At 41.7% G+C, this 16773-nt stretch overlaps 1 protein-coding gene across 1 annotated transcript in view; it reads left to right on the top strand.

Annotated features, from left to right (window-relative positions):
* Window positions 1–16773, top strand: part of LOC134324986 (AT-rich interactive domain-containing protein 1B-like) — a 318447-nt gene that overhangs the window by 298758 nt on the left and 2916 nt on the right. The window contains exons 11-19 of the mRNA XM_063006964.1: window positions 157–297; window positions 2038–2232; window positions 3516–3720; window positions 9793–9931; window positions 11573–11742; window positions 12044–12191; window positions 14409–14528; window positions 14625–14700; window positions 15981–16728. Coding sequence (XP_062863034.1) covers window positions 157–297; window positions 2038–2232; window positions 3516–3720; window positions 9793–9931; window positions 11573–11742; window positions 12044–12191; window positions 14409–14528; window positions 14625–14700; window positions 15981–16728 — 1942 coding nt within the window. The remainder of the gene's footprint in view (window positions 1–156; window positions 298–2037; window positions 2233–3515; window positions 3721–9792; window positions 9932–11572; window positions 11743–12043; window positions 12192–14408; window positions 14529–14624; window positions 14701–15980; window positions 16729–16773) is intronic.

Here is a 16773-nt window from a genome sequence, read left to right as displayed (position 1 = left end):
TCCCTCTGTCTGTTTCTGTTTTTAAATCAGTCATCCTGCACTTTTCTCTTTCCTTTCTATTATCATCACCTCTCTTACCCACATTTCATACCATGACATACAGTAGGTGCCTGTTCAAATTCAAAATATTGTTGTATTTCACAATTTCTATGTCAGGATGGTTCCAGCTCTCAGTGTGGTTCGGAGCCCCCTACTCCCTCAGCTCTGACCCCCAGTCCTGCCAGCCTCTCCTCTTACCACGGGGATGACAGTGACAGCCTTAGCAGTCCACCATGGCCCAAAACTCCCTCCAGTCCTGTAAGTATCTCTCACCTCAGATTCACTAATGTAAACCAGGGTTTATTCATGATCTTGAGGTGTGTAATTATAAGAGACACATTGCTGGTAACAGTGGTGCCTGAGCTCTGAAGGTTCAAATCCCAGGCTGGGCTTACAAATACATAAGGCACATGGCGTTATGTGAACCTAGCTGTTAGGAGACACACATCAGTGCACCCTTAGTGCTTGTACCGAGCCCAGAAAAATAGGAGGGTTGCATCAAAAAGGGCATTCGGCATGTAAACTGTATGCTGCAAATCATGTATGCAGCTAAATGATCAGCTGAGCCAAAATAAATAATTTCAATACAAGGGTTTATTCATGCCTTTATCTGTTGATTAAACTCACAATTTGTTCATTAATCCAATGTACACATTTTTTTTACTTACTGTAAATGTAGTCAATTAGGACATGTTTGGCTTGTCACATTTACAATCAGTGCTTAAGTGATACAACACAGATCTGATCCTCACTATCTGGGGTCTCCAACTTCAGTCCTGGAGGCCCTAGGCCCTAAAAAATTTCAGAATTTTTGTGTGCTCAACACAATTGATTTAGCTCATTGGTTTATTACCAAGCCCTCCATAAACTAGATCAGGCATGTTTGGAAGACTCTGGTTTAATTCTGGATACATCAAGACAGCGGTGTCCAAGCTTTTCTTGTTGCGGGCCAGATGAAGTATAAAATATGCAAACCCAGGCCACAGACTTTTTTTTTTAATAAAACAAATAAAAATAGACCTACTTTATTGTTAACAATTACACCTCCTTTTTATTTGAGTTCCAAATTATCTATCGTTGACAGTGTTGTGTAAATTTTACTCACCAGTTTGTAATCCTAATGGGGAGATTATTATTACTTCTTTAAATTAAACATGCTTACACGCTTCCCTCTGAACTCATATTCATTTTCCTAGTGCACCTGAAATCTTCTGCGTTCGCTGTGTATTTTTTGTTTCTTTGGAGCCACCATGTTTATCCAAAAACTCAGAAATGTAATGGTAGGTGTAACGTTAACACCCTGAACCGGGGAAAAGAAGATGGAGAGCGTGTTATATTTGTTTTATGCAATACCAACACCAGAGTTCAAACAGTTCAAGCAGTTTTTAAAAACAATAAATCTGCTTAATTGTGGGCCAACTTTAATTTTATTTCTAAAAGACCTCACGAGCCACGATGGGTTGCAAATGGCCCGTGGGTAGTAGTTTGGACGTCCCTGCATTAAGATAAACTTTACAATCACATTACCAACAACAAAATCTGATGAAAAAACTGAAGGAAATGGGCTGCTGAGTGGAGTACCAGGTCTTTACCTCACATTTTGCCACAGATAGTGTTTGGGTGTTTGGCACAATTTGGACATGTTCACTGTGGGGTGTACTCACTTATGTTGCCAGCTATTTAGACATTAATGGCTGTGTGTTGAGTTATTTTCAGAAGACAGTAAATCTACACTGCTATACAAGCTGTACACTGACTACTCTAAGTTATATCCAAGTTTCATGTCTATAGTGTTGTCCCATGAAAAGATATCATGAAATATTTGCAGAAATGTGAGGGGTGTACTCACTTTTGTGATACACTGTACATTAGATCAGAATGTCCAACTCATGTCTTCTTTTATAATTACAAATCCAGCCAAGATTTAAATGTACTGTAGAGAATGAAACTTCTCAGAGTGTAATTTAAAGTCCTCTGTATGAAATGTTCCCCATTTAGAAGACCATGAATGAGAAGATCCCTCGGCTCTATGAGATGGGAGGCGAGCCAGAGAGAAAGAACTGGGTGGATCGTTACCTGTCCTTCATGGAGGACAGAGGGACGCCTGTTCCTCACCTTCCCATTGTCGGCAAGAAGGTGTTGGATCTATGCAAGTTCTACATGGCTGTCAAGGAGCTGGGGGGCTTGGCCATGGTAAAATATGATCCTGATCTTCCATCCTGTAATTCCTTAAACGCAAAACATGTCTGTTTAACTGAATGAATACATGTTCGTTGCTGATTTAGACTGGACCGTATAGTCTTACATAAAATGTCATCTGATTCATGGAAAGACAGTCACCATTAACGTTACCATAACAAAGATAAAATTAGTAAATAATGTAAAATATGTTCTAATATTTTATATATTAAAACATTATATAAAAGTGAAATTAAATATGAAAATAATTAAAATAAGGAGAAACACCCGGGACAGGACAACAATTCATTGCAGGGCTTTGGCTATCTTTTCCTCAGACATAGCCAGTCATGTCTGTATGTTCAATAGAACCACTAGGGATTCAAACTTTTGATCCCATCGTTAGTGGGCTAGAATAATTTAGCCCTATGCCACCCGAGCACCTAAAGTAAAAATTTAAAGTAAAATTAAATAAAAAATTTATGTCATTAAATTAGGTAAAGAGCAGCATGGTGGCTCGGTGGGTAGCACTGTCGCCTCACAGAAAGAAGGTCCTGGGTTCGATCCCCAGGTGGGGTGGCCTGGGTCCTTTTTGTGTGGAGTTTGCATGTTCTCGCCGTGTCTGCGTGGGTTTTTTTCCCGATAGCTCCGGTTTCCTCCCACAGTCCAAAAACATGCAAGTGAGGTAAACTGGAGATACAAAATTGTCCATGACTGTGTTCGATATAACCTTGTGAACTGATGAATCTTGTGTAACAAGAAACTACCGTTGTTGTCATGAATGTAACCAAAGTGTAAAACATGACGTTAAAATTCTAATAAACAAACAAACAAATTAGGTAAAAGAAAATGTACAAAATTACATTACGGCGTTTAGCAAATGCTTTTATCCACAGTGACTTACAATGCAAGCAATCAAGGGTTAAGGGGCTTGTTTAAAGGCCCAACAATGACAGTTTTGTGGGGCTTGAACCAGCAATCTTTAGATTACTAGTCCTGTAAATTAACCACTGAGCTACCACTGTCCTAAATATATTCAATAAAACTATTGGAATAAATTAATTGTTTTTTATTATTAGATGTAAAAGTTTTAACTTTAAAAATTTTACAGTAATTACAAGAGAAATTTAATAAATAAACATTTATTATTTTGACTCATAATTCACTTCCTTATTATTATTTTGTTTTATGCAGGCTTTGACATCTGTATCTAATGCAGTTTATTCTGTAGGATATATTTCTTTTCCTTCAGAAGTCAAAACTAACTTGTGTATTTATCCGGACCCTGTCTGTGGTAGGTGAACAAGAATAAGAAGTGGCGTGAGCTCTCCTCCATGCTGGGTTTCGGCTCCTCCAGCAGCTCCGCTAGTTCTTTAAAGAAACACTACATCCAGTTCCTGTTCACCTATGAGTGTAAGGTGGAGAGAGGAGAGGAACCACCAGTCAACCCCTGCCCTGCTGCCGACACCAAGAAACAAAGCAAGATTGAACCTCCTTCTCCTGGTGAGTGGCCACAAAGTTTAATATTATCCTGCCTGTGCCACAGCTGTAGGTGGTCCTGAATCTGAAAGAGCTTTATTGTCTTTGATATCTGGTGGGCATGCTGGCATTGGCATGTTTATTCATTCTATTTATTTCAGGTTCTGGAGGACCCATGCATTGCATGATGGTTGCAGCTTGTTTTCAGAGCTGTTTGTTCATTTGCTGCTTTTCCACGCTAATGTCTAGAATGTCCTTTATTATTCATTTAGTGCATGGCTAATGTTAGTAGTCTCATTTAGTTTATTTTCTTAATTTAGCTAAAATGCACATGGTGCCACATATAGAGATGTTAGCAATTGTTTATGACCCTAAATATGACATATAAAAAAACCACACAAACATCTTGATTCTAAATTATTGCACTGTAGGATCATAAACATATTTTTTACCTTTCTTTGGTTACATAATTTCCAAATTTTGCACTGAACTAATATTGTGAACTAATATTAACATTAATAATAGCATTAATAATGGAGAAGTGTTAAACGCTTATGTTAGTGGTATAATGGTGTTATAATGGGCCTGTGGAACAGCAGTGGGTACTAGTGCACCACTGGAGTGTCAGGGCAGATAGGAATGATTCCAAACCCTCTACCGGTGGGTTCACTACACACAGACACACACACACACACACACACACACACACACACACATATACAGAGACAAAGACTAATACAGACACGTACAAAACTATTCAAACACACAAGAGGCACACAGTTATACAGACACACACACACACAAAATTATCTAAACACACAGAAGACACACATACTTACTTATACATGCACAAAGTAAACTTTAACTAACTAATGGTGCTATGAACACTATTCAGAAACAGTAAAGTACTAATAATACAGTCCCACGAGTAAACAAACTCAAACTTTAATAATATTTGTAATAAAAAAACAAACAAACAAAATAGGGATGCATCATTTGGGGTCCTGGGGGGGCGGGTGCATTGTATGGATCAGCATTTAGCATATTACAAGACTTTCCCTGGAAATGAAAATACTAAGTTCACTGAGGGAGCTGACATGTTTTATACCATTAGTTTGTCTGTTCTTACAAAGAAATATATATTAAAGGCATTTAAGGTAGACATTAGCATAGGCTGTATCCTAACTGAGCTTAGGGTACACTAATGTACTTTCTCACCCCCTGAGAGTACCACCCCAGCCACAGAATAAGAAAAAAGCAACGTTTTTTTAATTAAAACTGTATAAAACAATATAATATATAATTTTTATAAAAGCACTGAGTGTACAATTAAGGCTCTAAGATCTCTGTTTTAATCATATGTAGCTACACTGCAGCATCTAGAATTATCTCGCCTCAGCTATCAGTGTGTCTGTGTATTTTTGAAGTACTGTTCTTGCAGTAATGTGGTCATGGTGAGATGTGCTGATTTTACAGTTTTGTTAGATCTTTGTACTGTATCAGGACTCACTTGGGCTCAGTGAACAGTGAAACATTTACTAGTTTGATCTGAGACGTACTATTCACGGCTGTTGTACAGTCTCACAGTTGTTCTGGTCAGTCTGCTGTTTCAGCCCTGTGACATTGTTGCTTCTGATATCGTAAGAAGCCGAACCGCCCGTGGTGAAGTGCTGCCAACAGGTGATGATGTCACTGCTCTGGTTGCCTAGCAGCTGTGGGAAAATAGGGAGGGTGATGGGATTCCCCCAAGCAAGATTAATGGAGATGCACTGTGGGATATAAATAAACATGACCTTAAGTCAACCCAGTTCAGTGGCCGAGCAGTGAGGCAGCATTTCACACACTCAGTCTGCTCTCAGTCTTCATCATCTTCATCCTGCTCTCTCCGTCCCCCTCCCTCTGCAGAGTGGTAATCTGAAAGGGACTGGAGTTTATTGGGGTTCCCTCTTTGCATTATCACTCAGACTAGGAAGTGACAGAGGAATCCCTGCTATATATATATACAGTGGGGGAAATAAGTATTTGATCCCCTGCTGATTTTGTAAGTTTACCTGCTTACAAAGACTTGAACAGTCTATAATTTTTATGGAAGGTTTATTTTAACAGAGAGAGACAGAATATCAACAAAAAATCCAGAAAAAAATCTGATTCTGAGAAAGGTGAGGTCAGTCCAGAATTACACGGGAGGAGCTTGTCAATGATCTCAAGGGAGCTGGGAGCACAGTCACCAAGAAAACCATTAGTAACACACTTCGCCGTAATGGATTGAGATCCTGCAGTGCCCGCACAGTCCCTCTGCTCAAGAAGGCTCATGTACAGGCCCGTCTGAAGTTTGCCAATGAACACCTGAATGATTCAGAGAAAGCTTGGGAGAATGTGATATGGTCAGATGAGACCAAAATTTAGCTCTTTGGCATCAACTCCACTCGCCGTGTTTGGAGGCAGAGAAATGCCCAGTGGGGATGGTGTTCTTGGGGTCATATCCAGCATTTCTCTGCTCCCAGCTCCCTTGAGATCATTGACAAGCTCCTCCCGTGTAATTCTGGACTGACCTCACCTTTCTCAGAATCATTCTTACCCCACGAGGTGAGATCTTGCATGGAGCTCCAGAGTGAGGGTGATTGACTGTGATTTTGTATTTCTTCCATTTTTGAATGATCGCGCCAACAGTGGTCTCTTTCTCACCAAGCTTCTTGCTGATGGTCTTGTAGCCCATTCCAGCCTTGTGCAGGTCTACAATCTTGTCCCTGACGTCCTTTGATAGCTCTTTGGTCTTGCCCATGGTGGTCGAGAGATTTGAATGGAAGAAACTGATTCTGTGACAGGAGTCTTTTATACAGGGACAGGACTAATCTGTGTGCCTCATGGGCACATAACCGGTCTGTGGGGGTCAGAATTCTTGCTGGTTGGTAGGGGGTCAAATACTTATTTCCCTTAATTAAATACAAATTAATTTATAACTTTTATTTAATGTTTTTTTTTCTGGATTTTTTGTTGATATTCTGTCTCTCTCTGTTAAAATAAACCTTCCATAAAAATTATAGACTGTTCAAGTCTTTGTAAGGGGGTAAACTTACAAAATCAGCAGGGGATCAAATACTTATTTCCCCCACTGTGTGTATATACAGTGTATCACAAAAGTGAGTACACCCCTCACATTTCTGCAGATATTTAAGTATATCTTTTCATGGGACAACACTGACAAAATGACACTTTGACACAATGAAAAGTAGTCTGTGTGCAGCTTATATAACAGTGTACATTTATTCTTCCCTTAAAATAACTCAATATACAGCCATTAATGTCTAAACCACCGGCAACAAAAGTGAGTACACCCCTTAGTGAAAGTTCCTGAAGTGTCAATATTTTGTGTGGCCACCATTATTTCCCAGAACTGCCTTAACTCTCCTGGGCATGGAGTTTACCAGAGCTTCACAGGTTGCCACTGGAATGCTTTTCCACTCCTCCATGACGACATCACGGAGCTGGCGGATATTCGAGACTTTGCGCTCCTCCACCTTCCGCTTGAGGATGCCTGAAAGATGTTCTATTGGGTTTAGGTCTGGAGACATGCTTGGCCAGTCCATCACCTTTACCCTCAGCCTCTTCAATAAAGCAGTGGTCGTCTTAGAGGTGTGTTTGGGGTCATTATCATGCTGGAACACTGCCCTGCGACCCAGTTTCCGGAGGGAGGGGATCATGCTCTGCTTCAGTATTTCACAGTACATATTGGAGTTCATGTGTCCCTCAATGAAATGTAACTCCCCAACACCTGCTGCACTCATGCAGCCCCAGACCATGGCATTCCCACCACCATGCTTGACTGTAGGCATGACACACTTATCTTTGTACTCCTCACCTGATTGCCGCCACACATGCTTGAGACCATCTGAACCAAACAAATTAATCTTGGTCTCATCAGACCATAGGACATGGTTCCAGTAATCCATGTCCTTTGTTGACATGTCTTCAGCAAACTGTTTGCGGGCTTTCTTGTGTAGAGACTTCAGAAGAGGCTTCCTTCTGGGGTGACAGCCATGCAGACCAATTTGATGTAGTGTGCGGCGTATGGTCTGAGCACTGACAGGCTGACCCTCCCACCTTTTCAATCTCTGCAGCAATGCTGACAGCACTCCTGCGCCTATCTTTCAAAGACAGCAGTTGGATGTGATGCTGAGCACATGCATTCAGCTTCTTTGGACGACCAACGCGAGGTCTGTTCTGAGTGGACCCTGCTCTTTTAAAACGCTGGATGATCTTGCCCACTGTGCTGCAGCTCAGTTTCAGGGTGTTGGCCATTTTCTTGTAGCCTTGGCCATCTTCATGTAGCGCAACAATTCGTCTTTTAAGATCCTCAGAGAGTTCTTTGCCATGAGGTGCCATGTTGGAACTTTCAGTGACCAGTATGAGAGAGTGTGAGAGCTGTACTACTAAATTGAACACACCTGCTCCCTATGCACACCTGAGACCTAGTAACACTAACAAATCACATGACATTTTGGAGGGAAAATGACAAGCAGTGCTCAATTTGGACATTTAGGGGTGTAGTCTCTTAGGGGTGTACTCACTTTTGTTGCCGGTGGTTTAGACATTAATGGCTGTATATTGAGTTATTTTGAGGGAAGAATAAATTTACACTGTTATATAAGCTGCACACAGACTACTTTTCATTGTGTCAAAGTGTCATTTTGTCAGTGTTGTCCCATGAAAAGATATACTTAAATATTTGCAGAAATGTGAGGGGTGTACTCACTTTTGTGATACACTGTATATATATATATATATATACAGTATATATATATATATATATATATATATATATAGTATATATATATAATTTTTTTAGTGGCGTCAATGAGAGGAAGGAAACATCTCTGCTTTTAAAACTACAGAAAACAGCACTATTTAGCACAGTCAGGACCACCACAGAGCAGGTATTATTTAGATGGTGGATGATCTCAGCACTGCAGTGACACTGACATGGTGGTGGTGTGTTAGTGTGTGTTGTGCTGGTATGAGTGGATCAGACACAGCAGCGCTGCCGGAGTTTTTAAATACCGTGTCCACTCACTGTCCACTCTATTAGACACTGCTACCTAGTTGGTCCACCTTGTAGATGTAAAGTCAGAAACGATTGCTCATCTGCTGCTGCTGTTTTAGTTGGTCATCTTCTAGACCTTCATCAGTGGTCACAGGACATTGCCCACAGGGCGCTGTTGGCTAGATATATTTTTGGTTGGTGGACTATTCTCAGTCCAGCAGTGACAGTGAGGTGTTTAAAAACTCCATCAGCGCTGCTGTGTCTGATCCACTCATACCAGCACAACACACACCAACACACCACCACCATGTCAGTGTCCCTGCAGTGCTGAGAATGACCCACCACCCAAATAATACCTGCTCTGTAGTGGTCCTGTCTGCTTAGGTCATTGACCGTGGGAATACAGGCAAACCGTAGCCTAGTGGTTAGGGTACTGGACTAGTAATCGAAAGATCGCTGGTTTAAGTTTCACCACAGCCAGGTTGCTGCTGTTGGGCCCTTGAGCAAGGCCCTTAACCCTCAATTGCTCAGATTGTATACTGTAACTATACTGTAAGTTGCTTTGGATAAAGGCGTCTGCTAAATGCTGAAAATGTAAATGTAATACAGAGCTCCCACGGTCGAAACAGTAATAAGAGTTTAAACGGGATTTATGGTTAAATTGTTTTAGGAGCGTTTGTGTAGGGTGAGATGTGTTCGAGTGATGAAGGAAATGGCGCATTTTGTGTTCGAGTTGTAATTAGTTTGTAAAGTTACTATTTTCGTTAAGTGTATTGTACAAAAAGTCTTCTTTACTGTCTCAGGTTATTTGAAATGAGCTCAGGTCCAGAGAACTTGTTCCAGCTTAGAGTTGATGTATTTTTTTCTCTTTGTATAATAGTTTCAGGTTGAATGTCTTGTTACAGCGGAAGACGTTGTTCAGTTGCATGAATAATTCATTTATATTTAACTATTTCTTTCAAAACACTTAAAAGTTTTTAAGTTGTTTTGTACTTTCTGGACTCATATCTAATACAAAAATATCTTAACCATATAATCTTCTTCTTCTTTCTTAGCCAACTCAGGCTCTCTGCAGGGCCCTCAGACACCTCAGTCAACAGGAAGCAGCTCCATGCCTGAGATGCCCTGTGAGCTGAAACCACCCACACCAGCCACCACACCACAAGGACACATCAACAATGTGCAGAGCAACAGGTGAAACTCTCTGCCTGTACCTCAATTTATCCATCGATTCTGTCGTCAGGTTATGATTCTGAATTATTTCCTCCTAAGTAAACAGCGCCCCCTCGTGTTTTCACCCTGAGCTGTCTAACCCTGCACCTTTAGTACTGTTTTTTTTAACGTAATAAAGCTAGTGGATCAAATAATAGAATAACTTTAAAGTGACTTATTTCAAATGATAAGCGCAGCTGTAAAGGTAAGATCATAAACAGCTCTGCCAATCCGCTTTTTTATCTGCACTTTCAAAGGAACTTTTGTTTTAAGTATTGTGAATTAGATGTACATAAATTATGAACATTGTAGAAAATATTTCTCACATCTGGTAATTTTCTGCATGCTCTAAAATTTGAACCCAGATCTCAGCAGTGGTGGTGGCTTACATTACAGGCTGCTGCGATGGATTAACACATTGCTTTGTAACCTGGGGTTTCCTAGTGGACCCTGGCCAGGATAAAGCAGTTGACGGAAATACAATAAAATAGATAAAAACCACTTGTGACAGACATGAAAGAGTCTGGATATGCATGGTGCCTGCAACATCATCTAGCATGACCCATTTGGTGGTGGGTCAGTGATAGTCTGGGAAGGCATGTCCGGTTTGGCGGTGGGTCAGTGATAGTCTGGGGAGGCATGTCCAGTTTGGCGGTGGGTCAGTAATAGTCTGGGGAGACATGTCCGGTTTGGCAGTGGGTCAGTGATAGTCTGGGGAGGCATGACCAGTTAGGTGGTGGGTCAGTGACAGTCTGGGGAGGCATGTTCGGTTTGACGGTGGGTCAGTGATAGTCTGGGGAGGTATGTCCGGTTTTGCGGTGGGTCAGTGATAGTCTGGGGAGGCATGACCAGTTTGGTGGTGGGTCAGTGATAGTCTGGGGAGGCATGTCCGGTTTGGTGGTGGGTCAGTGACAGTCTGGGGAGGCATGTCCAGTTTGGCGGTGGGTCAGTGATAGTCTGGGGAGGCATGACCGGTTTGGTGGTGGGTCAGTGATAGTCTGGGGAGGCATGTCCGGTTTGGTGGTGGGTCAGTGATAGTCTGGGGAGGCATGTCTGGTTTGGCGGTGGGTCAGTGATAGTCTGGGGAGGCATGACCTGTTTGGTGGTGGGTCAGTGATAGTCTGGGGAGGCATGACCTGTTTGGTGGTGGGTCAGTGACAGTCTGGGGAGGCATGTCCAGTTTGATGGTGGGTCAGTGATAGTTTGGGGAGTAATGAACGGTTTGCTGGAGGTTCAGTGATATTCAGAGTTCAAAGAAAAACACAAGGGGGTGCTGTTTACTTAGGAGGAAATAATTCAGAATCATAACCTGTCTGGGGAGGCATGTCCGGTTTGGTGGTGGGTCAGTGACAGTCTGGGGAGGCATGACCTGTTTGGCGGTGGGTCAGTGAGGGGAGGCATGACCTTGGAAAATCATACAAACCACCCTGTGATAGCCAGCAGTACCCTGAGTGATGTTAGGTACTGGGATAAAATCCAGGATGAATTACAATATATTTATTTAATATTTTTATTTTTTAAATGTAAAGGACAAAAATTAAAGTCATGTGCTGTCCGAATGTTCACCTGCTTCATTTGCAGGAATGTGATTTTTAATAATAAATCTGTATCTTTTTTTAACAGCAATAATTCAATAAGTGTTCAGGACCCGTTCTCAGATGGCATTGATCCGGCCTTCCAGAAGAGGAACATGCTGAACTCTGGAGGCCCTTATCAATCCTCCATGAACCCCATGGACTCCATGATGCGGATGCAGTATGAAAATAAGGACCATTTTGCAGGAATGAGGAAGGGTTAGCATTTTATTTTGTGGCTGCTAATGTAGCTACACTAACATTTTCACAACATGCTTTTAAATGATTGATCTGTGGCTTCATTCATTCCTTCCATTGGTGTTAACCTGTTTCTTTGTGTGATAGTAAGAAATCGCATTCTTTAATAACTTGCGTGTTTAATAGTATTCTACTTAATTTAATTTAGTTTTAGCTTTCGTTAAAGCTCTTCAGTTTAATAGTAAAATAACTTGTTATTGTTTGAAGGAGGCTGCTGCCATCTAGTGGCAAAAATTTCTCATTGACTATAATGTTTCCTCAGCTGTAGGTGCAGAGTCATGTATGCCAGGTCAGATGCCTCCTGCTGGTATGCAAGATATTTATGGCAGAAGTCCCTCCGGTGGTACTTTGGCTGGACTGGGCATGGGTCAGCGATCTCAGTATCCATATGGACAAGGATATGATCGCAGGTAAAGCAATCAATACACTACACAGGTCTGGAATCATTCTAAACCTCTGGTTCTGGTCTATAAATCTGGCCAATCTGGCGCCGCATTAACAATGTTGAGGTAAATTATATTACTGGGTACTTGGGTGGTGCAGCAGTCTAATGCTCTAGCCCAACAATGCAGAGACCTTGACACCGGCACACAATTGACTGGATGTATTCTGAGGCAGTGGTAGCTTTTAAGGTTAAGGTTCAGGGTTACAAGGTACAGGTACTAGCGGTTAAGGTACAGGGCTACAAATCGGAAGGTTGCTGGTTCAAGCCCTACATCTGTCAGGTTGTCACTATTGGGCCCTGCAGAAAGGTCCTTACCCTCAATTGCTCGCAATGTATATGGTCACAATTGTAAGTCGCTTTGGATAAAAGCATATGCTAAATGTCGTAAATGTAAAACACTAGCCGCTGTTGCTGAGATCTGAGTTTGGTAGCTGAGACCTGAGCCAATTAACCGTGCCATTGGCCATTGGTCAGGACGTCTACATACATAAGGCTCTTTTCTTTTTTTCTTTTTTTAAATATTTTCTTTATGCATTTTCTCCCCTTTTTAGCGCATCCAATTGCCCCATTGCATCATGCTTCCTCTCCACCAATGCCAATCTCTGCTCTGATTGAGGAGAACGAAGCTAACCCACGCCCCCTCCGACATGTGGGCAGCATGTCGTATGCATCTTATCACCTACACTCTGACGGGTGCAGTGCAGCCTAGCTGCGTGTATGGAGGGACACACCCTAAGAGCACTCTTTTCTCATCTCTGTGCAGGCGCCATCAATCAGCCAGCAGAGAGAGAGACCCTATCCGGCTTAGTCCCGCCCATATGAACAACAGGCCAATCATTGTTCATGTGGCTGCTCAGCCTCAGCCGGCAAAGCAAACCTGAGATTCGATACGATGTATTCGAGACCCCAGCTCTGGTTCCAGCATGTGTTTTTACCGCTGCACCACCTGAGCGGCATTAAGGCTCTTTTCTGTACTAGCACTCAGGTGGTGGAACGAATTTCCTCTGTCTGTTTTGAGTCTCTCACTGTCTTCAAAAGATGATTAAAAACCGACCTCTCTACTAAGCACTTAGACTGAGCAATAACATGCACTAACTTACAAACCTTCTATAGCAGGGGTCACCAACCTTTTTGAGACCGAGAGCTACTTCAAGGGTACTGAATAATATGAAGGGCTACTTGTTTGACACAAACTTCCTGAATAACATAAAGTTGCATGGTTCACCTTTAATGATATTATTTTTATTACAAATATTCATATATATGAAGAGACTGTCTGATCATATGTTAATGTTTCTCCACATTCCTCCCAATCACAGTATTGTCATTTTCAAATCTACATCAATGCAAGTATTAATGATTCAAAAAGAACAGCAACACAAATAAAATTTTTAGACGGAGCTCTATAGTCACTAGTGCTATTTTAGAACATGCCCTGCGGGCACTGTGTTGATGACCACTGTTCTAAAGCATCCTATGGAAAAAAAACCCCAGCAGATTTGTATCCGTTAACTGTTGTCTACTTAAACTAAAGTAGGTAAATGTTTACTGTGGAAGCACCTCTGTAAGTCTCTCTGAATAGGAGCATCTGCTTAATGTCGAAAATGTTAATGTGTCAGAGAAAAGGAGGGATGGAAGTTACCCTTTTTGTCAATGCAAGAGCAACTCCTGCCATCTGAAATTGAAACCTAGTGGTGCCACCATCATGGTCGAGAGCTGTACATGTCTGAGGAAGGACTGCATGGTAATTAATCTGCTTGCTGCTGTAACAAAAAGTCGAGCAGTGGTTCCTGCTGTCTGGTTGAGGTGCCCACTAGTGTGGTCTTTCTTAAAGCTCTTGGTAAGAATTTGCCACTGGCCAGTTTAAAAATTGGCCAATGGCTGGCAATTGGGAAAAATGCTAAAGTAGGTTTAATGTTTGTTTGTTTGTTTAAAAAAAAAAGAATGAAAATTTTTATTTACCTTCTTTTTTGAATGTTTTGTATTGACGTTAACTAAAATCCATATTCTTACAATTTGTTCCAGACTTATTAAATAGTACAGTACTGTTTTGCTGCCGTTTTGTTAGTAAAATGAAAAATACCATTTGACGTTCTGTGCATTGTAAAATGTCAATGGTTGTCAAGATATGTATATAGATAAGTCTATTAGTAAATAAACATTTTTGTCTTTTTACTTCTAGGTCAGATCATATGATGGGGCTGGATGGAAATCTGGGTCCCCATGGGAATCAGGGCAACATGAGCCATGCCAACAGTGATGGTAGCATGTGCGCCTCCAACAGATACCCTAATCAACAAAGGTAGTGTGATTATGCGAGTGATTATTGAGCATAAATAAATGCAGTCCAGCAAAATAAAAATCCAGACTCTAATCTATTATTTCTATTGTTTTGAAGGCATGAGGGATATGGACAACAGTATCCTGCTATGCCTTATACAGTCCATCCTTCAGGGATGTACCCCCAACAACAGGTCAGATACTTAACTAGATGGTCATAAATCTAGGGAGGTTTTACATGTTTATGCAGTGGAGACCATAAGTCTGAGACCACTTGTAAAAGGCGTCTTGTTTTACCACCACTTAATTTTCATCAGGGTCGCGGTAGTTCTGATTCATTGAGCGAAAGACAGCAGACACCCTAGACAGGTTGCTTGTCCATCACACACACACACACACTTAGGGCAATTTATAGTAGCACTAATTGGCCTGAGTGCATGTCTTTGGACTTCTGAGAGAAAATCAGAGCACCAGGAGGAAACCCACATAAACCGGGAAAACATGCAAACTCCACACAGAAAGGACCCTGGCTGCCCGGTCGGGCAACCGAACCCAGGTTCTTCTTGCTTTGTGGTGACAGTGCTACCCACTATGCGATCGTGCCACCCTTATTTTGCATTTTTCTTGAATATAGTACAATGTTTTTTAACATAAAACTTTTTAACATAAAAGCTTCACAACACCTACCTGAAGACCAAAAAAGATTAACAAGTGCTGACTCTCTTGACGTTTCTCTACAGTCACCTGACTTAAAACTCTATAGAGCATTTATTGAAGACAGAGAGAACCGAGCATTCTAGATGCTCTTTGGAGCATAGTTTAATTATGTTGGGATAACATGGATCATTAGATAAAGTCCATGCCAGCTTGAGTGTGTGCTGTCATTACAGAAACGTTACAAATTCTACACCAATTGATATGCTGATTAAATTATTTGAAATAATTGCATTAATGCATTAAATTGTAAAACAAATGCAATGTAGAATTATTTTCTTAGCGGTCTCACACGTCTCTCTTCTACAGTATATTATATTATGCTTTGAGGTTTTTTGTTATATTTATATTATATTTTTACTTTGGTCAGATATTTTTATATGATTTAGTGTAATATTAAGCTAATTAACCATAGGGACAGATAGGGACAGTGGTAGCCTAGTGGGTAGAGCTTTGGACTATCAGTCGGAAAACTGTCAGTTCAAATCCTGGCTCTGCTATCCAGCCACTGTTGGGCCCTTAAGCAAGACCCTTAACCCGATCTGCTCCAGGGGTGCCATACATATATATGTATATATGACAAATAAGGCATTCTTTTTCTTCTTAAGACATTTTATGGCCTGTTTTGTGCCTCTTTTCCAAGGCTGCCTATAATTCTGCCCTTTATTACAAACATGGACAATTGTTATCAAATGTCTGTTCAATATGAACTGGTGATTTGATACTTCCGCGTTAATCGTTGGGTTTGCCATTCTCACAGGGCTACAAGCGACCTCTCGATGGGATGTATAGCCCCCCTGCTAAGAGGCATGAAGGGGAGGTTTATGGCATGCAGTACGGAGGCCCGCAGACTGACATGTTTGGCCAGTACGGAGGGAATTACCCAGAGCGCCGGACCATGCCAGCTCAGTTTCCATACTCATACAGCCGAGATCGACTGCAGAACACCAGCCAGGGGCCTCAGCATCATCCTGTCCAGCACAACATGATGAGCACTGGGCATTCTGTGTCTACAGGAGATGGGCCAACACACATGTGGCCAACAAGGACAGACATGCCCTATCCCTACCCTAACAGACATGGGACACCAAGTCAAACTCCTCCTTACCCAGGTATGGGGCGTTTGGATGACATGGACGGACTCAGAATGGACAGTCATTGGCCTGGGCATCAGCGCCAATCTCCTTACATTTCCACCCACTCTAATTCTATGCCCACTATGAATTCAAGGCAACCTCCGTCCTCCTACCCATCTTCAAACCACATCTCCTGTGAGCCAATCCCGGGGTCTTATCAACGCTCTATAGAAGCACATATTCCCCCTAATAAGATGGGCTTTTTGCAGTCTATGAAAATGCACAAGCCAGTAATGCCCATGCCAGGGGGTTCGAGTGGAGGAATATCAGGCCAAATGCCACCCAACATGAGGAAAGACTATCCACTGGGGTGTGTGGAAGGGACCCAGCCTCACCTGAAACCTCGGCGTAAACTGAATTCAAAAGACACTGGTAAGAAACTGGACTATGCTGTATCTGTATAATTCATATAATGTA

Source organism: Trichomycterus rosablanca, chromosome 13 (genome assembly GCF_030014385.1).
Source record: "Trichomycterus rosablanca isolate fTriRos1 chromosome 13, fTriRos1.hap1, whole genome shotgun sequence".
Lineage (NCBI taxonomy): Eukaryota > Metazoa > Chordata > Actinopteri > Siluriformes > Trichomycteridae > Trichomycterus > Trichomycterus rosablanca.
This window is presented reverse-complemented; position numbering and strand designations above follow the sequence as displayed.